Source organism: Schistocerca nitens, chromosome 7, assembly GCF_023898315.1.
Source record: "Schistocerca nitens isolate TAMUIC-IGC-003100 chromosome 7, iqSchNite1.1, whole genome shotgun sequence".
NCBI lineage: Eukaryota > Metazoa > Arthropoda > Insecta > Orthoptera > Acrididae > Schistocerca > Schistocerca nitens.
In genome coordinates, this window is record NC_064620.1 from 222,206,778 (window position 1) to 222,233,363 (window position 26,586).

At 42.6% G+C, this 26,586-nt stretch overlaps 1 protein-coding gene across 5 annotated transcripts in view; it reads right to left on the reverse strand.

Annotated features, from left to right (window-relative positions):
* LOC126195153 (calbindin-32) overlaps positions 1-26,586 on the reverse strand; it is a 996,724-nt gene that overhangs the window by 410,210 nt on the left and 559,928 nt on the right. For all 5 annotated transcript variants that reach the window (XR_007538558.1, XM_049933659.1, XM_049933660.1 and 2 more), the window contains exon 5: positions 3,001-3,057. Coding sequence is in view for 4 of the 5 variants with exons in the window: in XM_049933659.1 (XP_049789616.1) it covers positions 3,001-3,057 (57 nt within the window). In the remaining variant the exon portion in view is untranslated. The remainder of the gene's footprint in view (positions 1-3,000; positions 3,058-26,586) is intronic.

Below are 26,586 nucleotides of genomic sequence, written 5' to 3' on the forward strand. Positions count from 1 at the left end.
TAACATATTCATACTTCCGCATGGAAGTTGCTGGAGTGCAACTTCTACTTCTTATGCAGTTTAGTTGTCAAGAACCCCGCACTTTATGTGTTTCAACGAAACACTGCCACTCTTTTTTCCCTACCTTCAAATAACGTTCATATAGTTTCTGAATTTGATTTTGTACTTTCAGCACCGTCTTAATCTTTTGAGTTTGCCTTTAATGTATGTCGTCGGGAAGTCTACAACGACAATTTCTTGGACTTTCCTAATTGTCAGATACACCACAACTGCTTTTAGCCAATTTGTTGCATTATTTGGAGTCCTACGATAAACTTTTCTGGTTTAACACCATCTTTATCTGAATAAGGGAGGAATTTATTCTTTGCACTATCGCTAACTTACTTCGAATTCAAAAGCAGTTCGAGTTTTGTCGACATACAAACTTCATTTTCTCGTAATTTATTCACTTTAAATGCAGGCTTGCTCTTTCGCGAATACTTTTGCATAGTTTAGTTTGTAGTCAATATGATTTAACACTGCTGGTGCTGAGTTATTTTTTGATCTACATGACTGCAGAAATTTGTTTAATAGGTTATTTCGTAAGTCTTTTTTTCAATTTCTTTGTTGTATTTAATTATAGTGAATTTGCTTTACTCCTTACATCGATTATGTCTAGTGCTCCTGTTTCTATGGTTAGTATTGTTTTCATTTTGACTTCCATTTCTGTCACGATGGTTGATGACGTTGGTTCTGTTACTGGAAATATCTCAACATTATACCACACGTTCGACAGGACGTAAGAGTTTTTAAGTTTTATTTTGTCAGTGTTATTCATTCCTTATGACTGAGCTTGTGTGTTGTTGAGAATTTGGGCACAACTTACCGGCAGGCGCTTGCTGTTATTTGGAGGGGATAGCGTTTTCTTCCAATCCCCAGTTTGTTATGTCCTCTGTTTGGACCAACCTGGGAAGTCAGTTACTGGATGCAATGACCTTGTATAGTTTTCGTACATTTTTGCTACGGACAACTTACACTACGTTGCGACCACTCCACTACGTTGTTGATCACTTGTTACAATGACTCCTATATCTTCTACATGTTTAGATTCGTAAACTCACGTGTAGCTGCTGTGCTACGTTTTTGTTTTTGTGGTTTGAAACAATTTACGACCACTGGATCCCTATCTCGAAAGACTGACGAGAAGTATACGGCAAGTGCCATTACCCGATTGTCCAGAAACTTCGCTCCGTGGAAGAGGGGCCAAAATAAGCGAACACGCATGTCGGCTTATTCGTAGATGCTCGACCGTTTACGAGAAATCGACGGTCAGAATTTTCGAGGTAATTTGAGTGCCTCTTAGCGAGTAGGCAGTTCAGCTGAAACGGTGGCCCCTAGTGTCGCTGCTTCGCAGTTTGGCGTCCTGTGTTCGAAAGCCGATTATTATCTTAATTTTTGTTTTTCATTTATCTATCCATGTCCGTATAAGATTACTACATGAATGTTTGCAATGTTCTCGTATAATGAGATAATGAGATAGCGTAGGCCTTATTCGTCTAATAAATTTTATATGTCTGGTGAAAAAATTAAAAAAAAATGAGAACATTATTCGAAATTGTTTTCGCTGAAATTCGGTAGTGTATCTCGAGTCATAATCAACTGCAGCGCCAGTCTGCGATAAAGTGATCCGTTATGTGTGGTTTGCCGCGAAATAATTGCCAACGCGGGAAATCATCAGCAATCTTAACGACATCCCCTTCCGAGTGAAATTAGTACGAAGTCACTGTGGCAAATCTGCCTTCGCCAAGAACTGGTGGCATTCGGAATTTCTATTTTTCAGATGTTTCTACTATCGTAAGCATCCGAGGGAAGAATAAAATACGAGAATTAATATACGAACTGATATAGAATGAAATATAAGTATATGAGAATTTAAAAAGATTGTGACACCTGACAGTACCATAGACACATATATTATATAAAACATGTATGACACTTACTGTGAAACCCAGTTGTTATTTTACGGTTAATACAGCTTTGTTGAATCCCGTAATTTGATGAAAAACGTTCATTTAGTAGCCTTCTACGGACATGGGCAGATAAATGGAAAGAAAATAAATAAAAACATTAATCGGTTTCCTTACATGGGGCGCAAAACTGAGTGGGTGAGATTCTATCCACTGTGCCAGCATTTCGGCTCAGATTATCGAGCGCTCAAAGGCACATACAGTAGCTCGCAAAATTTAACCGTCGTTTTCTCAGAAACAGTAGAGTGAAAACGGATTAGCCGAGATACCTGTTCAAATATCTTGACTCCTCTTCCACTGAGCAAAGAGTAATTTTCAGTATTACCTGGAAGTGATAAACATCGAACGCGCGACTGTCATGGCGCCAGATATCGATTTTGTTTACGCAGTTGACAACAAAGACAAAAGGTAACAGTAATTTAACTTACCTTACTCATCATCTAAATCTTAATCATTAACAGTTTCGGTGTTGCTTAAAAAGCCTAGTGCAGTTCTGTTTTACTGTAGCAAATAAGGGTACTGAAATATGTACAGTACTGCACAGTCACGTAACGCATGTCACGACGAAAACTATAGTAATCGCAAACAGTATTTGCAGATAATCCAGTTTCTGAAGTAGTGACCTCTTGCGTATATTCTTTAACGCAGAAAGAGACTGAAAAAGTAGCCTGCTGTATCGTCAGTTTACATCTGTCGAACCACTGGATTCGCTGAGACGTCAATCACAAAGTAATTGTTGTCGGAATATAGTGTAGTGTCTAAACAAAAGCAATAACTAATCGATATCTGGCGCCAAGACAGTCGCGCGCTCGATATATATCGTTTGAAAGTGATCTTGAAAATTACCGTGAAGTTTTTGGGAAATCTGATTATGGCACTTTTGTTTTCCTCGTGAGTGTACGATACTCTACCGCTTGGATTGTCGCCGAGAGCTCGCCGCCGCTCCCTTATCACTTCCAAATGTGCAGAACCTGCCACGCGGTTTCGTACTTACCTTCAGCTCGTCGGCCTCGATGTATCCGCTGCCATCTGTGTCGTACTCCCGCCAGATCTGAAACAGTACAAATGCCAGCTCGTGTTACTGTAAACTGGCAACCTGACAGTAGGTCTACAGGAAAAGATTTGTCACTTGTCGGTTCAGAGACTCGCTGGTTTCTCTGTAGAAGTATTATATGCTTCTCTCTCCACCCTTGCACGCAAGTAAATCACACATACACTCGGTCAGGAATGAGAAGTACCGTTGTCCTTAAGTAACTTAGCATGGGTAGCTTTTTGGCCAGACGAGCACTAGATAGGGCAGAGTGCTGCTCCTTCAGATTCAGACATTGGTCTGTAACCACAGCTGTGTAATAGAACTTCAAAATATTGTCTAATTCCATTTTTAAATAGAGGCATTAATTTTTTATGTGCTGCAGTCTTTTTCTGTAATTGGAAAGATTAGACCATAAAATTAAGGTTTTCCAAAATGTAAAGACATGTTCCAAGGTACATGATCATGTGGTCATGTACTAGGCACAAATATTGTATTCAAATCTAAAAGCGTTGCAATCGAGGAAATCTTGTCAATATTGTTTTTAGTCATCTATCTGTTACATTATTATTCTGCTACACTCCAATAAGCAGTAAGTGAAGTCAAATTAAACAGAAGTATAATTTTGTCAATAAGTAGTTATGAGATACACTTTAAAGTTGAGGCTATTGGAAATCAGTATGAATTTACACTTTTAACAGAGATAAAATTGTTAAGACACCAACGAAACTCAGTTAATTTACAAAAGTTCCATGACCCATGGTAAAAGAACTTCTGTTTCAAGGTACAGGATGGTACAAGACTGATACATACATACAGGGTGATTTTTTTCCACCATGTATGAAGGATCTAGCAGAATAGAAATGCGGGAAACACAAGTGCGAAAAAATTTATTGGACTCACAAAAACAAAATAATACAATCTCTAAAAGAACAACCGACTTAATCCCAACTGCGGATCGACGCAAATACCAAATAACAATAATAAAGGCCCGACTCTTCACGGGGAGCGAACACAAACAATTATATATAGTGAAGAGGTTTCGTCGACTATACCAAGATACCGGACAGCTAGAGGAGACGTCTGGCCGTGGCTGCCGGAACAACAGCTCTGTATCCTTCCGAACGGTGCATCGAACTGCCTTTTGCAGGCAGGGCGCCGTCTTATAAAGCCCGTTGGCGGATGTATCTGCCGGAACTATTTGCGATCACGTGCCTGGCGTAGCAAAGTAGTTTCTAGGCTAGCTGAAACCTGTGGTGAAGCTGTTCTGCAGGCTTCGCGGACGGGTAGCGGTCCCTGGCGGCTGTTGGTGGAGACGACCTGGTGTTGTGTTGTGTTGTGGTCCCCAGTAAGTATTTGATTTGATAACACAGAAGACGTAGGTTTTCCTGGTGAATATACACCATGTGATGCAGGCATCCAATGATGTTTGGAGGTGAAGTGGGATGCCAATGCAGTACGCGCTACGGTGTCCGAAGTGGGCGGCCATAGCAATGTACAAGCTCTAGAGACTGATCGATGAGAGGATATGGATCCAAAAAGGTCTAATGAACTTATGAGCGGAAATGCATTGTTTCCATGGTAGAGACCATTTATTCACTCTGTTTCAGAGACTGCAATATAATACACGCCATTCCATCCAGCCACAGTAACAGTATGTGTCGTTTCCTCCTAGAGGTTGGTACTGGGCCTCATACGTCATGCCCTAGCTGCCTCTCCTGCCATGGTAATTAATTGGTAATGCTGTGTCTGATTCATTTCTCTTCCTGACTCACCTTGTAGTGGATGTGATACAGCGATGTACGCAATTGTTCCGTACTCGAACCGAGAGCTTGTCGACATGGTGTTTACTTATGGAAAGGCAAATGACAGGGACGGCGGGCAGCTAGGCTGTAACAGGAGACCTGTCCACGCCACCCCACCCCTCCGCCTCCCTCCCTCCGACAACAACCTAGCATTCAATGCTTGCAACAGTATTTCGCCGTTTGTGAGACAGGGTCGTTTCAGAAAGCAGAGAATCATGAAGGACGTACCCGAAATGTTCGGACACCAGACTTGGAGAAAAATGAGATTAACACTGTGGAAGGCGACCGCCGTGCAGTACCAGTCAGTTGGCCCTCCAGTACAAGGTAAGCCAGGCGACCGTGTGCAACGTTATCCATGACAATTGTTAGTACCCTTATAACGTACAACGTGTGCAGGGCTTAGTTGCGACAGATTTTCCGATTCGGGAGCAGTTTTGTCACTGTTTTTTTCAACAGGGTGCCACCATTCTGGGATTTGTGTCATCCATCCTATTCACAGATGAAGCCACCTATACGCAGAGTGCAATCTTCAACTTTAATACCAGTCATCTTTGGGATAGTGTGCAGAACCCAATTGATATGGTGATAGCGAATCATCAGGTTCGGTGCTGCCGGAATGTGAGGGCCTGGATAATTGGCGACCGTATTTTTGGGCAAGTCTTCCTACCACGACGCCTAATAGGCTGGATCTATCGGCGTTTCTTACTGGTGACTTTGCCTCCCCTGCTGGAAGAAGTGCTATTGATGATTCGAAGGGTTATGTGGCTGCAACACAATGGCGCTCCAGCCTACTTCACCGTAAAATCTGGTCGCATCTAAATCGTGTCTTTCCTGGTCGTTGGATCGGATGTGGGGGTCGAGTTGCATGGCCTGAACGTTCACCTGTCCGATTTCTGGTTATTGGGCTATCTCAAAAGTATCGCGTATGCAGAGCTCATTCCAGATGTGGAGAAACTGGGGCAGCGTTTTCATGCTGCCTTTGCCACTATTCGGATGCAACATCGCCGATGAAGACTTGTGAGATAGAACATGCTACGGCACGTACATGCATGCGTTGAGGCACATGGAAAGCATTTTCAATGCATACTGTTACACTATATACACTCCTGGAAATTGAAATAAGAACACCGTGAATTCATTGTCCCAGGAAGGGGAAACTTTATTGACACATTCCTGGGGTCAGATACATCACATGATCACACTGACAGAACCACAGGCACATAGACACAGGCAACAGAGCATGCACAATGTCGGCACTAGTACAGTGTATATCCACCTTTCGCAGCAATGCAGGCTGCTATTCTCCCATGGAGACGATCGTAGAGATGCTGGATGTAGTCCTGTGGAACGGCTTGCCATGCCATTTCCACCTGGCGCCTCAGTTGGACCAGCGTTCGTGCTGGACGTGCAGACCGCGTGAGACGACGCTTCATCCAGTCCCAAACATGCTCAATGGGGGACAGATCCGGAGATCTTGCTGGCCAGGGTAGTTGACTTACACCTTCTAGAGCACGTTGGGTGGCACGGGATACATGCGGACGTGCATTGTCCTGTTGGAACAGCAAGTTCCCTTGCCGGTCTAGGAATGGTAGAACGATGGGTTCGATGACGGTTTGGATGTACCGTGCACTATTCAGTGTCCCAACGACGATCACCAGTGGTGTACGGCCAGTGTAGGAGATCGCTCCCCATACCATGATGCCGGGTGTTGGCCCTGTGTGCCTCGGTCGTATGCAGTCCTGATTGTGGCGCTCACCTGCACGGCGCCAAACACGCATACGACCATCATTGGCACCAAGGCAGAAGCGACTCTCATCGCTGAAGACGACACGTCTCCATTCGCCCCCCCCATTCACGCCTGTCGCGACACCACTGGAGGCGGGCTGCACGATGTTGGGGCGTGAGCGGAAGACGGCCTAACGGTGTGCGGGACCGTAGCCCAGCTTCATGGAGACGGTTGCGAATGGTCCTCGCCGATACCCCAGGAGCAACAGTGTCCCTAATTTGCTGGTAAGTGGCGGTGCGGTCCCCTACGGCACTGCGTAGGATCCTACGGTCTTGGCGTGCATCCGTGCGTCGCTGCGGTCCGGTCCCAGGTCGACGGGCACGTGCACCTTCCGCCGACCACTGGCGGCAACATCGATGTACTGTGGAGACCTCACGCCCCACGTGTTGAGCAATTCGGCGGTACGTCCACCCAGCATCCCGCATGCCCACTATACGCCCTCGCTCAAAGTCCGTCAACTGCACATACGGTTCACGTCCACGCTGTCGCGGCATGCTACCAGTGTTAAAGACTGCGATGGAGCTCCGTATGCCACGGCAAACTGGCTGACACTGACGGCGGCGGTGCACAAATGCTGCGCAGCTAGCGCCATTCGACGGCCAACACCGCGGTTCCTGGTGTGTCCGCTGTGCCGTGCGTGTGATCATTGCTTGTACAGCCCTCTCGCAGTGTCCGGAGCAAGTATGGTGGGTCTGACACACCGGTGTCAATGTGTTCTTTTTTCCATTTCCAGGAGTGTATATATAAACACACAGGGTGGTCCATTGATAGTGACCAGGGCAAATATCTCACGAAATTAGCATCAAACGAAAAAAAACAACAACAAATCTGTTGAAGCGAGACGGGGGGGAAACAGATGGAGCTACGGATGGCCACTAGATGGCGCTGCCATGTCAGATTGATAGAAACAGCATTTTTTAAAATGGGTACCCCCATTTTTATTACATATTTGTATAGTATGTAAATAAATAGGAATGTTTAATTTATAACTTTTGTTTCGCTTTGTGACGGATGGTGCTGTAATCTTCTCATAAATGTAGCAACGCACCCGATAGCACTGTGTGCAGTTCATTACTTAAATTAGGTATGATAATATGCTTGTTTGCAGGCAATCATCGTAGGTTGTACCACTTGCTTCTTCCAGCTGATTTCTCCCTTACCATCTGCGCCTGTCCTGTCCGCCTCTCCCCGACCTAACTTGGCCTCACCATTGACCATCACCTCACCTGGATCCCTTATCTCCACTCTATCCAATCCAAAAGCCCAGATCCCTCCTCATACTCCTCTCTGGCCAGACATGGGGTTTGAATCCCTCTACCATCCTCCACACATACAAATTCTTAATCCGTCCCATCCTCTGTTATGCCAGTCCTGCCTGGATATCTGCCCCCCCCTCTCCCCAAATTCTATAAGTCCCTTCACATCCTCGAGTGCCATGCACTCCACCTCGCCTTTCGTATACACCTCCCGTTTTTCAAGCAGATCCTCTCTGACTTGATTCCTTTCCCACATCTGCTCCTTTTCCTTGAACATATCCATGTCCCCTGCACCTCCTGCCACATTGATGCCCCTCATGCTCTGGTTGCTCTTCTCCTCTCCAACCCCCGCCCTCTGCCGCGCCTTCACTGTTGTTTTTCCCTTACACTCCACCTCTACACCCTTCATCTCCTTTCCCAAAGTGGCTTCCGTCAACTCCCTGTCCCGGATGATGCCCTCTCTCCCTCCATTTATCCCTCCTATCAACTATGATCCTCACCTCCAACTCCCCTCCTCTGTCCTTTTCCCAGGCTCCCTCTCCCCCCTTCCATCCAGTTTTTTCCACACCTACCCTCTCTCTGCCTCCCTTCTCTCCCTTGAGTCCTTTTTGCTCTCCCCTCCACTGTCATTCCCACTCCTTCTTGCATCCACCTAGTCCCCCTTCTTTCTATATACCCTCCCTCCGTTGCCTCCCCCCTTTTTTCGTTTCACCTCCCCTCCTTTTTCCCCTTCATCGGTCTGGGTCCTCCCTCTCCCACCCCCCCTCCCAATCTGCCGCTGTGTCGCCTTTATAGCGTTGTTTTAAGTGGGTGTTCAGTGTTGTGCGTCCCCTGTCAGTGTTGCAAACAGCCACTATACCAAACTTCCTGGCAGATTAAAACTCAGTGCCCGACCGAGACTCGAACTCGAGACCTTTGCCTTACACGGGCAAGTGCTCTACCAACTGAGCTACCAAAGCACGACTCACGCCCGGTACTCACAGCTTTACTTCTGCCAGTATCTCGTCTCCCACCTTCCAAACTTTACAGAAGCTCTCCGGCGAACCTAGCAGAACTAGCACTCCTGAAAGAAAGGATATTGCGGAGACATGGCTTAGCCACAGCCTGGGGGATGTTTCCAGAATGAGATTTTCACTCTGCAGCGGAGTGTGCGCTGATATGAAACTTCCTGGCAGATTAAAACTGTGTTCCCGACCGAGACTCGAACTCACTGTGAGTACCGGGCGTGAGTCGTGCTTTGATAGCTCAGTTGGTAGAGCACTTGCCCGCGTAAGGCAAAGGTCTTACAGTCTTAACAGTCGCAGGAAAGGTAGATATAGTGTTTATTTATGGCTATTGTGATCAAAATGCCCAACAAGCTTGTCCTATGTATGTTGATCACTATCCTGACAGACAGAATCCAAGTGGGCGCACCTTTCGTCGGATAATTAATGTATTTAAAGAATCCGGAAGTGCTCAAAGAAGAGGACGCAATCAAGAACTGCAACAAATGAAGATGCCTAAATAAGTGTTTTAGCTGCAGTTGAGGCTAATCCGCACAGCAGTAGCTGACAAAGTGAGCGGGAATCGGGAATTTCCAAAATGTCGGTTTTCAGAATTCTGCATCATCATACATTTGACCCTTACCATATTTCTATGCACCAGGAAATGCATGGCGATGAGTTTGAACGTCATGTAAATTTTTTCCACTGGGTACAAAATAAATTACGAGACGATAACAGGTTTTTTCAAGAGTTCTATTTAGTGACGAAGCGTCATTCACAAACAGTGGTAACATAAACCGGCATAATATGCAGTATTGGGCAAGGGAAAATCCACGATGGCTGCGACTAGTGGAACATCAGTGACCCTGACGCCTTAATGTAAGGAGTGGAACTATGGGAGTACCCCTAATTTTATCGATGACAATCTAAATGGCGCAATGTATGCCGATTTCTTAATTAATGTTTTAAAGATTCTACTAAAAGATGTGTCACTTCATGACAGAATGGCGATGTACTTTCAGGATGATGGATGTCCGGCTTAGACACGCGTGCAGTGATAGCGGTATTAAATAGAATATTTGATGACAGGTGGATTGGTCGTAGAAGTACCATGGTGATCTACTACTTGTTGACAGGAATTTCGTTACGCGTATTGCCAAATGCATTGAGGTTAACGGACATCCTTTTAAGCATTTATTTCATTAATGAGATTATTACGGTTGCTCACGCAGTAACAGCATGCATTCCCATAATTTATGATAAGGCCACAAAGGTAAATTTTCCACATTGGAACAACAGAAATAAAGTCCAAACGTAACTACTTTAGTGTTTTAGTTTAGAAAAACCACATTGTTACCAACAGTTGATCTGAATTGGTGAGGCGTATTATGAGTGTTGGAATATTACAGCGCCATCCATCACAAAGCGAAACAAATGTTCCAAATCAAACATTCGTATTTATTTACGTACTACGCAAATACACACACAGTTCACAGGCGAAGTACTGATGCTATGCCGTGTTCGCATCGACGACCTCTTCATAATTATGTTGTATAAATGGAGATGATGTTTTAGCTACTGACGACGCCTTTGGTACGATTGTTTTATGTATCTCCACTGCAGGATGTGATTTTAGTTTATTTTGATTCTGATGAAGGTATATTTAGATATACCGTAACCGTGGTCAGGGATTTTAATAAATCTTTATCCTGCAACTGTTTGGCTGTTATCATTTACCGTGAAGCTTTTCAACGGTTGCTGTTTCAGCCATGTTTAAAATCTTGAGCCATCAAAAAAAAGTTTTGCATCACCTCGATTCCGAGAGTTCCGGAACCAGTACACAAAAGTGGAACGGAGATCAACATAAACATCAGATCCGCCCTTTTTATTGCTCATGAAAACCAGACATTGCATGTTGTACCACCATACATTGAGACCTTCAGAGGTGGTGGTCCAGATTGTTGTACACACCTTTACCTCTAATACCCAGTAGCACGTCCCCTTGCATTGATGCATGCCTGTATTCGTCGTAGCATACTATCCTCAAATTCATCGAGGCACTGTTGGTCCAGATTGTCCCACCCCTCAATGGCGATATGGCGTAGATCTCTCAGAGTGGTTAGTGGGTCACGTCGTCCATAAACAGCCCTTTCCAACCTATCCCAGGCTTGTTCGATAGGTTCGTTCCTGGAGAACATGCTGGCCACTCTAGTCGAGAAATGTCGTTATCCTGAAGGAAGTGTTTCACAAGATGTGCACGATGGGGGGCGCGAATTGTCGACCATGAAGACGGATGCCTCGCCAATATGCTACCGATATGGTTGCACTATCGGTCGGAGGCTGGCATTCACGTATCGTACAGCCGTTACGTCGCCTCCAATGACCACCAGCGGCGTACGTCAGCCCCACATAACGTCACCCCAAAGCAGCACTGAACCTCCACCTTGCTGCACTCGCTGGACAGTGTATCTAATGCGTTCAGCCTGACCGAGTTGCCTCGAAATACGTCTCCGGTGATTGTCTGGTTGAAGGCATATGCGACACTCATCGGCGAAGAGAACGTGATTCCAATCCTCAGCGGTCCATTCGGCATGTTGTTGGGGCCATGTGTACTGCAAAGTATGGTGTCGTGGTTTGCAAAGATGGACCTCGCCATGGACTTCGGGAGTGAAGTTGCGCATCATGCAGCCTATTTCGCACAGTTTGAGTTGTAACACGACGTCCTGTGGCTGCACGAAAAGCATTATTCAACATGGTGGCGTTGCTGTCAGGTTTCCTCCGAGCCATGATACGTAGGTAGGGCTTATCCACTGCAGTAGTAGCCCTTTCGCGGCCTGAGTGAGGCATGTTATCGTCAGTTCCTGTCTCTCTGTATCTCCTCCATGTCCGAACAACATCACTTTAGATCACTCCGAGACGTCTGGACACATACCTTATTGTGCGCCCTTCCTGGCACAAAGTAACAATGCGGACGCGATCGAACCGCATGGTTGAACTAGAGAGAACATGAGCCGTGTACATCCTTTCTGGTGTAATGACTGGAACTGATCGGGTTTCCGACCTCCTCCGTCTAATAGCGCTACTAAAGCATGGTTGTTTACATATTTGGGCGGGTTTAGTGACATCTCTGAACAGTCAAAGGGACTGTGTCTGTGATACAGTATCCACAGTCAACGTCTATCTTCAGGAGTTCAGGAAACCGGGGTGATGCAAAACCTTTTTGGATGTGTGTATGTAATATATATACACTCCTGGAAATGGAAAAAAGAACACATTGACACCGGTGTGTCAGACCCACCATACTTGCTCCGGACACTGCGAGAGGGCTGTACAAGCAATGATCACACGCACGGCACAGCGGACACACCAGGAACCGCGGTGTTGGCCGTCGAATGGCGCTAGCTGCGCAGCATTTGTGCACCGCCGCCGTCAGTGTCAGCCAGTTTGCCGTGGCATACGGAGCTCCATCGCAGTCTTTAACACTGGTAGCATGCCGCGACAGCGTGGACGTGAACCGTATGTGCAGTTGACGGACTTTTGAGCGAGGGCGTATAGTGGGCATGCGGGAGGCCGTGTGGACGTACCGCCGAATTGCTCAACACGTGGGGCGTGAGGTCTCCACAGTACATCGATGTTGTCGCCAGTGGTCGGCGGAAGGTGCACGTGCCCGATGACCTGGGATCGGACCGCAGCGACGCACGGATGCACGCCAAGAGCGTAGGATCCTACGCAGTGCCGTAGGGGACCACACCGCCACTTACCAGCAAATTAGGGACACTGTTGCTCCTGGGGTATCGGCGAGGACCATTCGCAACCGTCTCCATGAAGCTGGGCTACGGTCCCGCACACCGTTAGGCCGTCTTCCGCTCACGCCCCAACATCGTGCAGCCCGCCTCCAGTGGTGTCGCGACAGGCGTGAATGGAGGGACGAATGGAGACGTGTCGTCTTCAGCGATGAGAGTCGCTTCTGCCTTGGTGCCAATGATGGTCGTATGCGTGTTTGGCGCCGTGCAGGTGAGCGCCACAATCAGGACTGCATACGACCGAGGCACACAGGGCCAACACCCGGCATCATGGTGTGGGGAGCGATCTCCTACACTGGCCGTACACAACTGGTGATCGTCGAGGGGACACTGAATAGTGCACGGTACATCCAAACCGTCATCGAACCCATCGTTCTACCATTCCTAGACCGGCAAGGGAACTTGCTGTTCCAACAGGACAATGCATGTCCGCATGTATCCCGTGCCACCCAACGTGCTCTAGAAGGTGTAAGTCAACTACCCTGGCCAGCAAGATCTCCGGATCTGTCCCCCATTGAGCATGTTTGGGACTGGATGAAGCGTCGTCTCATGCGGTCTGCACGTCCAGCACGAACGCTGGTCCACCTGAGGCGCCAGGTGGAAATGGCATGGCAAGCCGTTCCACAGGACTACATCCAGCATCTCTACGATCGTCTCCATGGGAGAATAGCAGCCTGCATTGCTGCGAAAGGTGGATATACACTGTACTAGTGCCGACATTGTGCATGCTCTGTTGCCTGTGTCTATGTGCCTGTGGTTCTGTCAGTGTGATCATGAGATGTATCTGACCCCAGGAATGTGTCAATAAAGTTTCCCCTTCCTGGGACAATGAATTCACGGTGTTCTTATTTCAATTTCCAGGAGTGTATATATATATATATATATATATATATATATATATATATATATATATATATATAGGACACTAGATAAAAAAATAGTCACTAACAGGAGAGATGGGACTGTAAACGTTAACACAGCATTTAACCTGATAATCTCAGTTCGACTGGTGTTACGGTTCTGTTGCACTTGACCATTTTTTTTGTCGAACAAGATTGCAATTTTTTATTCTTGACAAAGAAAATAACTACCAAATTAAGGTACTGTTCTGAACCATGCGAGGGTCTAAATTAAAAGGCCTATTTTTTTTTTCAAGGATCAATCGATCGCGAAATTAAAAACACAGCGAGAATCCGATGAAGCTTTGCGCAGATGTGTTGCACAGTGTCGCTAGTATATTCATCGAACGCGTCACGTCGCGGTTTCAGTTCTGAGCGCACAGTGAGCACGGAATGATAGAACAGTAGCGTTTCTTGCCAGGTGTGAAGCACCTGCTGTCATTCGATTTCTTCATGGCGAGGAGTTTCACCTGATTTGCCGCATCCCTCATGACGTAACTGTCATGCGTGACAGCAAAATACGCAATGGTGTAGAAATTTTGAAGCAGAATGCAAGGACGTTCATGGTGCAGTTGTAAGTAGGCTGTTTAGGTTTTTTATTGGTAACGCCACCTCTGTATGAAAATCACTGGCTGTGCTGTGTGCAGTCTGTGGCTGCTTTGCATTGTTGTAATACTCGCCATTGTAGTGTTAGGCAGCTGGCTGTGAACAGCGTGTAGCGTTGCGCAGTTGGAGGTGAGCCGCCAGCAGTGGTGGATGTGGGGAGAGAGATGGCGGAGTTTTGAAATTTGTCATGAACTGCTCTATATATATATATATATATATATATATATATATATATATATATATATATATATATATATATATATATCAAGGTAAATACATTCTTTGTTCTCTATTAATATCTTTCATTTGCTAACTATCCCTGTCAGTAGTTAGTGCCTTCCATAGTTTGAATCTTTTATTTAGCTGGCAGTAGTGGCGCTAGCTGTATTGCAGTAGTGGGAGTAACCAAGATTTTTGTGAGGTAAGTGATTTGTGAAAAGTACAGGTTAATGTTAGTCAGGGCCATTCTCTTGTAGAGATTATTGAAAGTCAGATTGCGTTGCGCTAAAAATATTGTGTGTCAGGTTAAGCACAGTCTCGTGTAAAATTGTTCAAAAGTGGACGTTTCATATGTCGACCCTTAGCCTATGATACCTCACTGGAATCTTCTGTTTTTTTCTTGTAGTTTGTGTAATTAGTGTAGCTTTTGTTTATTGCTAGCGTGTAATTGTAGAGAAAATCTCCTTTGTAGTTGCAGTCTTTCATTGTTGTACAGTAAAACAGTTGTGGCGTGCATGTAGATTTGCACCAAGTATTTCGCAGCTGCAATTAACTAGATATTATTTTCAGTGTTATGTTAATGTGTTCTCTTATTTTTGCTCTTCAAATTGTGTTTTTCTGTGCTGTCGTGTGAAATACTGTGACAATAATGGCGTGTGAAAAACGTAACACTAGGCTCCAAAGCAAACTGAGAAATAATAGTGACGACGAGCGTAGCTTGCCAGCACCACTGTGTAATGAATTAACAGACGTTCAAAGTAGTGATTTGGTAACTGTGCATAGGGAAATGGAGCGGGCTGCAAACAATGGCGTAGGCAGTGAAACAATTAGTGAGCAGGGAAGCATTATCGATCGATCGGTCGGCAACAGCTCGGCTCAGGAATCCGAAATGACACGACACGATCTCGCAAATACTGTAGATTCAGGTTTGGGATCCTCACCGTTTTCTCAAATAAGTCAAGACACATTTTCTGCTTGTCAAAATGTAAATGTTGCCGGTGCAAATTCAGTGCCGAAAAGCATAGAGGAACCGATTCCAGACACTAACACTTTATTATTGCAATTAATGCAGCAAATGGAACAAAATCAGAGACAAACACAGCAAAAGCTTCAAAAGTTAGACACAATGGAACAAAATCTTCAAAAGTTAGACACCATGGAACAACACCAGAGACAAACACAGCAACAGTTAGACACAATGGAACAACACCAGAGACAAACACAGCAACAGTTAGACACAATGGAACAAAATCAGAGACAAACACAGCAACAGCTACAAAAGTTAGACTCATTGCAACAAACTCTTGAACAAACACGTGAAGATTTAACTACTGAGTTACATAACATTGAATCGAAATGTCAAAAAGCCTGTAATGACGTACAAACACAAATTTGTGAGCATTTTCAACCTATTTTTTCGCGGCATGAAAATGCATTACAGAATCACGAAGCAGCCATAAAAGAACTGCAAACTATTGTTCATGAAAATCATGAGACCTTGCAAGCTAAATTTGACTCAGTTGCATCTACCGATTCGGTTACGCAACTTGCAAAAACTCAGGAAAACTTAAAGGACACAGTAGATACTCTGAAATTTGGTTCAGAAAAACACACTGAGGAAATAAGTACACTATCGGATAAAGTAGCCGAACTTTCAGATCAGTTCACTAACTTATCTACGAAGGTAGATGATGATCTGAATGACACAACACCTGTAGCCCTCACTGACACTGAAGAGTATGAACAAATTAGAAAATTCAAACAAAATCAAAATCAATTCAATACACAGTACAAAAGAGAAATCCGCGAAGTACAAGATCAGCTGACACAGGTAATACAAGAATTACGTATTTCAGAGGACACTCGCGCCCCAATACGGGAAGAGGGACATAGAAATACGGAACAACCACAAAATAATAACACAGGACACTTCGGAAATTATGAAAGAAATTGGCAAGGCACACCGAATTTTGAGACGGAACCGCCGACACGACGTAACAATGACCGATATGCTACTCGCCGACACGATGATTTTGACTATAAGCTGTTCATTACCACACGTAAATTCAAAACATTTAAGAATTCCGGCAACGACATTCATCCACAAGCGTGGCTCCATCAATTCTCTCATTGTTTTCCTCCCAACTGGTCGTTAGAACACAGATTAGAATTTATGTGTGGCTACTTAGAGAATGAACCAGCTGTAAGAATGCGATCGGTCATTCACGATTGCCACAGTGAAGGAGAATTTTACCATGCCTTCCTCTCAGCATATTGGTCTCAAGCTACACAAGACCGAGTAAAACATAGCATCATAATGATGAAACATTTCGAACAATCTGAATTTTCCAGTCTTGTGAAATATTTTGAAGACATGTTGCACAAGAATCAGTACCTGTCAAACCCATACAGCCCCTCAGAACTCATCCGCATTTGCTTAATCAAATTACCTGAACATTTACGACATATTATTTTGGCAGGACGTTGCAAAGAGGACATTGAAGCTTTTCAGGGACTGTTACAAGAACTGGAAATTGACACTGACAATCGCGGAACGCAGGAGCACAACAATTACAGATCACATCCGTCGCAATTCCGCGATGAAAGAAATAATAACTGGACGCGACAAGGCTATTCTCACAACACAAATCGTGACCGAAACAGACACCACCCGTATAACAACCGTTGGCAGAGTAGTAATAATTACAGGGAAAGATCACCTCTCCGCGGTAATGACTATCACAGAGATAATCAGAGAAACAGACAATATGGGAACCAAAACAATTATTATTACGAGAGACAGAATAACTTTAGACGCAACGGTCCAGCGCGCAGTTACGATTCAGGGAGAAATTCTCCACCTTTTAACCGACAAGAAAGAAACCACAGAAACTACCGACATGACGATAGACGATATGATCGTAACGACAGACCTGAATTGCATCAGAACTGGCGGGATTTAAACAGGGCAGGGCCCTCTCGTCACGGTGAATTTGTAAAGTTAGGCCTCCAAACCCCAATAACGACGCGCTCCAACAAAGAGACAATAGGCAATGACTCATACCCCTGGCAGCCACAAAACGCACGTATGGAACTAACGACGCAGCGGCCGTAGCTAGTAATTACGTAAAAATGGAAGACATTAGGGACATCTTACTCCAAGAACACGACGTAAAACATAACAACATTGCATATCCTGTGATTCACATTACAGTAAATGACGTAAAATTTACGGCGGTACTTGACTCTGGCAGTCCCATTTCAGTAATTAGTGAAACAGCCTTTAGCAAATGCAACAAATCGAACGATTGCCCCACACTTCCGTTACGTAGGTGCAATCTTTGGAAAAAGTGTAGATGTACGCCAACAAACCAACTTAGAATTCTTTTGTCAAAGCCACAGCTTCTCTATGAACTTTCTTATTGTTCCATTATTGTCGACGGAAATTATACTGGGAGTAGACTTTTTGAATGAATACAAAGCAATCTTAAGCTTTCACGATGCTGAAATAAGTTTAGCAAAAGAAGGTAAGTCAGTAGCTTTGAAATTTGAAGATTGGCTCTCAAACCATGACGAAGAAATTAATCGGCTTTACCTCCTGTTAGACAACAGTTCGGAATTTTCGACGGAACTTGACACTAACAATCACTCTGCAAGTACTGACAGGGGTGATATCGACGGCGCATTTGATACTAATGAGTTAATTCAGAATAAAATTCAAACAATTGAGAATTGTAATGACAATGATAGACAAGACCTTTTTGAGATTTTACAAGCACATTCCACAGTTCTTACTCAAAACAGGAACAATCAAGGGATTTCAATACCAATTTCGTGTTCGTGAGCATACTAAATTTTGTGTTAGACCATACGTAATTCCAGCGCATTATAGGGACCGTGTTAGAACAGAAATACAATCTATGCTTGACGAGGGCATTATTGAGCCTGCAGTAAGCTCATACAACATTCCATTACATGTTGTTGAGAAGAAAAATGGATCGATCAGGCTTGTCTTAGATTCGAGACAAATCAATACTATCATTATTCCTGAAACAGACAGGCCGCAAACGTTGGAAGAACTTCTTCAAAATTTTAATGGTGTAAAAGTGTTGTCTTCCATTGATCTCAGATCCAGCTTTTATCAGATCGAACTTCATCCAGAATGTAGAAAATACACAGCTTTCCTTTGTTTCGGCGTTTGTTATCAGTTTCGGAAACTTCCTTTTGGTTTGAACATTTCTTCAGCTGCATTCATTCGCGGGCTAAATTCCATATTACTTGAGTTCTTAAAACGTCACATCACCTTATATGTGGACGATATTCTAATAGCAGAAGCTTCATGGGAACAGCATAACCGCATCCTCAACAGTTTGTTATGTATTTTTGCAGAATCTGGAATTACAGTTAACTTGGAAAAGTCTGAATTCGGTAGGACAAAGGTGAAGTTTTTGGGACATATTATTTCTTCTGAAGGCATTCAGCCGGATTCTGAAAAGTTAGAATCAATCAGAGCCATTCCAGTTCCATCCACAAAAAGGCAAGTCCGCAGTTTTCTAGGTCTCGTAAATTTTTACCGTCGTTTTCTGAATATGCAAATTCTTGTTACACCAAAACTTTGTTCCCTCACTGGAAAAAATACTATTTGGAACTGGGACGAACAAGCACAGTTGGAATTCAATTCTTTGAAAGAATCGCTACTTAATGCGCCAATACTAGCTCATCCAGATCTGTCACAAGATTTCTGCCTTAGCACGGATTCTTCTAAAGTCGGTTTTGGTGTCCATTTATTTCAAGAAGCCACAGAAAATGACACTACTGTTCAGAAAACCATTGCTTTTGCTAGCCGAGTGCTAACAAAATCTGAAAGAAATTATTCCGTTACTGAATTAGAAGCTTTAGCTATCGTTTGGGCATTTAACAAATTCCGTTTCTTTCTTTCTGGTAAGCACGTAATAGTATACAGTGATCATCGTGCATTACAATTTCTTATGTCTTCAAAATTAAATCATGACAGGTTAAAACGTTGGGCATTGTTTCTGCAAGAATTCCACTTCACAATAGTCTACATTCCCGGCAAGGAGAACATTGTTGCGGACGCACTGTCACGCGCACCGGCTGGGCTTGAGAAAAGTAACACAGAAGGCAACCTCGAGAAAAATTTCAGTATTCTTTACATTCAGAAAGTCGCCTTTGAAAACTTCATCACCACATCTTTAAAGGACATTGCTCATGAACAAGATAAAGATCCGATTTGGGAAGACATCAAGAGCAAATGGCATGAAAAGACACACACACAGATTCGGCATTATTACCTGGTTAGAAACAACATACTCTTCAAACGCTGCACTGTTGATGACAAGCTATGGGTACTTTGCATTCCAGACGATTTTGTTAATAAACTCATTTGGTACATTCATTTCAGCTACGCACATGTTGGTCCACGAAAATGTTATCATATTCTTCGAACGACTTGTTATTTTAACAATATGGAAAAGAGAATTCGAAGAGTCTTGTCTATTTGTAAACTTTGTCAAAAGGCGAAACCATCTACTGTCTCACATCGTGCTCCGTTGTTTCCTATTATTCCTTCTAAATTAAAAGAATTTGCAGCAGTTGATCTATTGGGACCCCTTGTCAGAACATCGAATGGATTTTCGTACGTTCTAGTCGCTGTTGAACTTACTTCAAAATTTGTTTCTTTCACTCCGTTACGTAAAGCCACTGGACGGTCTGTATCCAACGCCTTTGTTAAAAATTTCTTATTTGAAGTTGGACACGTTAGTAAAGTCATTTCAGATAACGGACCGCAATTCAGATCTGCTGTTTGGTCACGCATGCTTCGCAACCATAAAATCAAACCTGTTTTTATTTCATTGTACTCACCACATTGTAACCCCTCCGAACGGATTATGAAAGAAATCAATAAGCTTTGCAGACTTTATTGTCACAGAAAGCATCAGCATTGGGACAGATATTTACACTTATTTCAAAACGTGCTGAATGAAATGCCTCATGACTCCACTGCTTTACCACTTACTCTTGTACTGAAGAATGAAAAACCACCGAACAGAATCAGAGAGCTTGTACCTTTCCCGAATACACGTAAACTTCGACACAAAGACATAATTGATTTGGCTATTAAAAATATAAAATCTGCAGCAGACAAAAGGAGAAAACTACACGGTAAAGCAAATGTAAAGAAATTATATATTGGTTGAAAGTTCTCATTAAAGCTCATTCATTGTCACATAAGAAGAAACACTTGAGTCACAAATTCTTTCTAGTTTAGAATGGACCTTACAGAATCCGACGTATACCACATGATAATTGCGTTGAAGTTGAAACTCTGCGTACTAGGAAGAGTAAAGGTTTACACCACATTTCACATGTAAAACCGTTTATTGAAAGATAATCTGCTTTTAAACTTTGTCTTTGCCATAAAACTTTTCACTTCACATTTCTAGTATGCTTTGTCAGACTTAAGAAACTGTTAACATGCAACAATGTTTGAAGTTAAATATCCAGTCTAGAACCTAGGGAACATTTTTAAACAGAAATTACGAATGCATTGTTATAGTGAACAGACGACACAGTGTTGTATTTGTACATTCTTGCTTGTTAGTTGCACGATTACGTAACGACTATCAGGCTTACATACTTAGGACACATACTGGTACTGCTAATGAGATTTTAATGCAACATTTTGGTTTACTTGAAAATACATTCTGGGTTTAAAGTACTTTCTGTGAGATACCAGACGACACAGTGGTTAGTTTATGTGACAACTACACGGTTTTATCACGACGCTACTAATGGGTGACAATTTACAATGTTGCTTTTGCGGTGTATCTGTTTTATATCTGCACAGTTTTTCTGAATTCTTCTGGAAAGTAAAACAGGTTTTAGTAGTAACCTTTGTAGTATAACTACAATGAGTCAGGGTTTTCCGTAGCACAACAATACGTTACAGTACAGTACTTTCTTCATCACAACAATAAGCGTAATAACTACGATATCTATACACAAAGCATTTCACTTTTGTTTATCATGAGGTAAGTACATTGACTTCTGCAGAACTTAGCTTTCGGAGGACGATAACTACGACACTTCCACAGAGATTATGTTGCAACAAGACGCACATTTAGCGCTACAGGACACGTATTTGACTGATTGATTTTGTACTTAAAATTTTTATTTTTTAAAGATATTTGGAGTACAATGATACAAAGGTTTTCCGTGATACATTTCATTCCATTGCTGTAATCTGTAACACCTGAGGGTATAATTACATTAACCCTCAGGGGGGTACACGCCTACTTTGTGTACCACGTGTTTGGCAAGCACAAGGAGCCCTAGCTATTATGGTATTTGCTTATACAACTTTACACATCGATACCATATTTCTCTAACACATAAATTACACAGCTATCTGATTATTTAACAAAGAAACAAACATTTTTTTACTACGTCAGTGACAGATGTTTACGCAATTACACAGTTGGATACCTTCACATTTATGAAATTGTATTTTGTCTGTACTTTGTAAACTGTTCATATGTTTTTGGAACCATTGTGATACTATGAGAGCTTTGAATGATGTATTTGGTATGAGATCATGATTTTTAAGGTACGTTTGAGGTAGATGACACTATTGAAATCAGCTGAGAATATGTTTTAGGGTTTTGAAATTATTGCAGAAAGCTACGACGTTTTTGAGATTTGACTGAGGTGTTATGATGTTATTTTTTACGACGACGATGTGTATTATGCTGTTGAGGTATGTTTATGATCAATAAGCTGATGCTATATAAGGAATGTGATTACGTGTTTATATGTATATGAATAATGAATAGAAGTTAGGGACTATGGTTTGTGAAAAAGGTTGTTGGAAACCAAGCATCGTACTTTAAGAGTTATGAAATGTGTGTATATGCGTAAATGTATCACAATGCTGGCGAAAATTTTTTGGACGCTGTTATATTTATAGGATTTTCTTTCTACAGATTTGTAACCCCAATTCTTGACCTGTGAAATATATTTATATGAGACTGTCACTGTAGCGGAAACTGGTGTCGTAAATATTTCGGTAAGAAAGTTCAGTGACCACCTGCATGTAATGCGTCGTGGGCACCCAGCTGAGCGGCCAGGTGTGTCAGACGCGTGGAGAAAAAGCCATTATTGCGAGCCCTTTTCAGCGGCACTCGTAGAAAAAAAAAAAAGGGAGGCCATTATCCTCGCTATTGATGTTCCTTTGTAGAGAGCATCGCAAAAACGACACGGTCGAACTTGAAAACATATGTTTACACTGTGGAGCTCTTAATTTATGATATTTACAGAAATGCCTAATGAAATGACGAGAAATATTTTTACATCTGCACACCTGATTATGACAAGCGTCTTTCTACGAGAGTTGAGAGAATTTCTACTAACTTATGAAATGTCACATGACTATTGAATGATATTTTTATGCTTTGGTTTGCGTAATTGCTTATTTCATTTAATATCTAGTTTCTAGCTGCACTGCAGCATTGGTAAAAATAAAATTTTATAGATGTATTAATGTAAATATTTTCTGTCTACAGGTCGAGTAAATAATAATTTAAAAAAAAAAAATGAGGGAGCACAAAAAGACATTTACCTTCACAGGAACTGCATACATAATTTTCTTTTCTAGTACTTAGTAATCTTTTGTAGAATTAGTTTTTGTGGTGCACCACTTTAATTACTTAGACATTAAGATGTGATAATACATTTCCCTTATCTGCATTGTTATCTTTAGTGTACTATTTTTTTTGCTTGAGCTATGTCATGTTCAGGTATTTCATTTTCTGCTGCTGTTTGCCAGGCATAGTGTTGCTGAATTTGAATTTGTGTTACTCTGCTAAGCCAGATTTATTTTTCTTGTTTGCTGCGCATTGCCTCATATTAGTTGTAATGTGAATTGCTTGGTAATTTAGATTTACTGTAGGTTGCTTTGCAAATTTCCATTTTTTTGGCATTGCTGTTTGTTTTAATTGTTTTGTGCTGCTGCATTGCCTTGTCCCTTAGTTTAATATCTGAGCTCAGTAGATTTAAGTTAGCTTAAGAGGGGGTAGACTATATAAGAACCTAACTATGGAGAATAGGGAAAGAATGCTTTGAAAGTTATATGAAAACGATTTGGGCCTAAATGAGTATTGTACAATGAGCCATATTTATTTTGAAAGAAATATGGTTAGAATACAGAAAAGACGTACAGATAGTACTTTTAGGAAATAGTGAGGAACGAAGGGAGATCCCCGAGAAGTAAAGAAAGTTTTGTTTGCAAAATACTGCAGTAAAAGAAACCCTGTCCTTTCCTTGTGTTATCCCACTATGTGTTTGTGTTCCCTTGTGTATTTATGTTTTTCCTGTATTAATATGTTTATCTGATAAGACTTATGTTGTAGAATTTTTCTAATACTAAGCTACATTCACTATGATGAGGAATACTGTCATCCTCAAATATAATTGGCATTAATAATATGTTATTTACCTTGTAAATATGCTTAGACATTATTTATTCTGTTTTGCTTTAATGCTCATGTGTGAAGTTGATGTTTCAAAATTTATTCTGATCTTTTATGTATCTACTTATCTCATAATTCCTGTAACATTCATGTATATGTTTATTTCTATTCTATTGTAAAACCTGTACTACAAATGTTATCTGTATTGTTATGTTCTTTAATGATGTATTTTGTACCTTTGTAATTGTATTCTTATGTTATAAAATTGTAACTGACAGCAGTTCATCAAATTAAGTAACTTTAAGTTCCATTTCACTGCACACGTTTCTGTTGGTCATACTATATGGACAATATGTGACACGTAGGGACTGTTAGTGTTTGCAGGTGTGTTAATAATTCAGCAAGGGACTGGATAACAGCATTGCTGGTTCTAAGGACAAAACCAAAAACTTTGTGAGTGCACAAGTGGTGGTTATGGACTTGCTATATTATCCGCAGGACTCTTCAATTGTGATTGTGCACCTGCACAGTCACAACGGATGGCTGCTGGCCATCTCTACAAGGACTACAGTGGGTCTGGATCTTTGATGATCCATCAATACCATTATTTCTACAAGGACTGCAGTGGGTCTGCACCTCTGGTGGCCCACCAATACCGTAATCTCTACCAGGACTACAGTGGGTCTGCTCTGTGATGACCTACCCACCAATACTCTTCAAAACTTCGACTGACTCCGCTGTGGGTTTGCTCTGTTGTGGCCCATGACCTGTCTGCATGTCGAGTCAGCACTGTCTTTCCGTTGGAAGGACAACGCTACTTCTTCAAGACTGCATGGAAATCCACTACTTCCGTGTGCATTTTCTTTTACTGCTCAGACCATGAGAAAAACACTGCAATGTGATGAATGATCAGGACTGTCTTTATGGACTGTGAGAAAATTTTAGCTTTTGACCAACATTGTATCAATAAGTGAGTGCATTTGATTTCTTTGTTATTGTAATTATGAAAAATTTTTTCAAATCTGTATTGGCCACTGCCCAAACCAATTTGTAAAATTTTTTGTGGGGAGCATGGGGGCTATGTAAGTAGGCTGTTTAGGTTTTTTATTGGTAACGCCACCTCTGTATGAAAATCACTGGCTGTGCTGTGTGCAGTCTGTGGCTGCTTTGCATTGTTGTAATACTCGCCATTGTAGTGTTAGGCAGCTGGCTGTGAACAGCGTGTAGCGTTGCGCAGTTGGAGGTGAGCCGCCAGCAGTGGTGGATGTGGGGAGAGAGATGGCGGAGTTTTGAAATTTGTCATGAACTGCTCTATATATATATATATATATATATATATATATATATATATATATATATATATATATGATATCAAGGTAAATACATTCTTTGTTCTCTATTAATATCTTTCATTTGCTAACTATCCCTATCAGTAGTTAGTGCCTTCCATAGTTTGAATCTTTTATTTAGCTGGCAGTAGTGGCGCTAGCTGTATTGCAGTAGTGGGAGTAACCAAGATTTTTGTGAGGTAAGTGATTTGTGAAAAGTACAGGTTAATGTTAGTCAGGGCCATTCTCTTGTAGAGATTATTGAAAGTCAGATTGCGTTGCGCTAAAAATATTGTGTGTCAGGTTAAGCACAGTCTCGTGTAAAATTGTTCAAAAGGGGACGTTTCACAGTCTGTCAGGGAAGGAAGCGAGTTTCGTCCGACGATGCTGTTCAGCGAGTGGAACAGGCGAGTCTAGGAAATCGTCCACGAAGAACAATTCATCACAAGCAAAGAGGAACGCTGCCATCAGCCATTACCCTTCTTTATGACAGTGCTGGACCACACACTGCGGCTGCAACAAAGATGCTCCTGTAGCGTTTTCGATGGTTTGTGTTTGATGACCCGCCATACAACCTGGACTTGGTTCCACCTGATTTTCATCTTTTCACTCATACGAAACGCTGGTTACAAGGAAAGTATTTTGGCACAGACAACGAGGTGGAGAACAGTGTACAGAAATGGCGGAAAGCACAGGTGTCTGTCTCTTACGACGATGGTATTGGAACTTTGGTGATGTGTGCACTTCGACCTAACGGATATCGATCCAATCTGGCGTAAAGTTTGCTTATACAGCACGCCTCTGAGGCGAGGACGTGAAGCGAGTGTGAACACGGAGCCGCTAGGGGGGCGTGAGTCGCGCATGCACTGTGTTTGGTAGCACGCTGGGCGGCATTATAAGCTGGCAACGCGTAGAACTGAGACTGCTGGTACTGGCGTTCGTGATTCTGACGGGACTCTTGACTGGACAGCCTTGATTCTGCTAACGACGGAATTGGAACCATGGATAGCTTTTTTTTGGGGGGGGGGGAGGGGGGGGGGGATCAAAATTTCAGACCATGAACTGTGGTAACAACGTGATTTAACGTGTTGCTGCCTCTTGTTGCCTCATTCGAAATTCTCATCAGCTACTTCAATCTGTGCTATGGATATTACCAACTGTCAATCCTGAACGATTTCCTTAGTAGTGAAATGCCCGTGTTTTGATGTTTTATCAAGTGTGGTTAATTTTTTTTAATTTTATTTATTGGACCAATTGGTTGCTTGAAGTTATCCAGACCATAGTTTAGATTGTCATTATGTTCTGGCCTGTGTTCCCTGAAGCACGTATGAACATGTTTTTGAGGCTTATTGAATTAACACCATCTGTTTGTGTGTT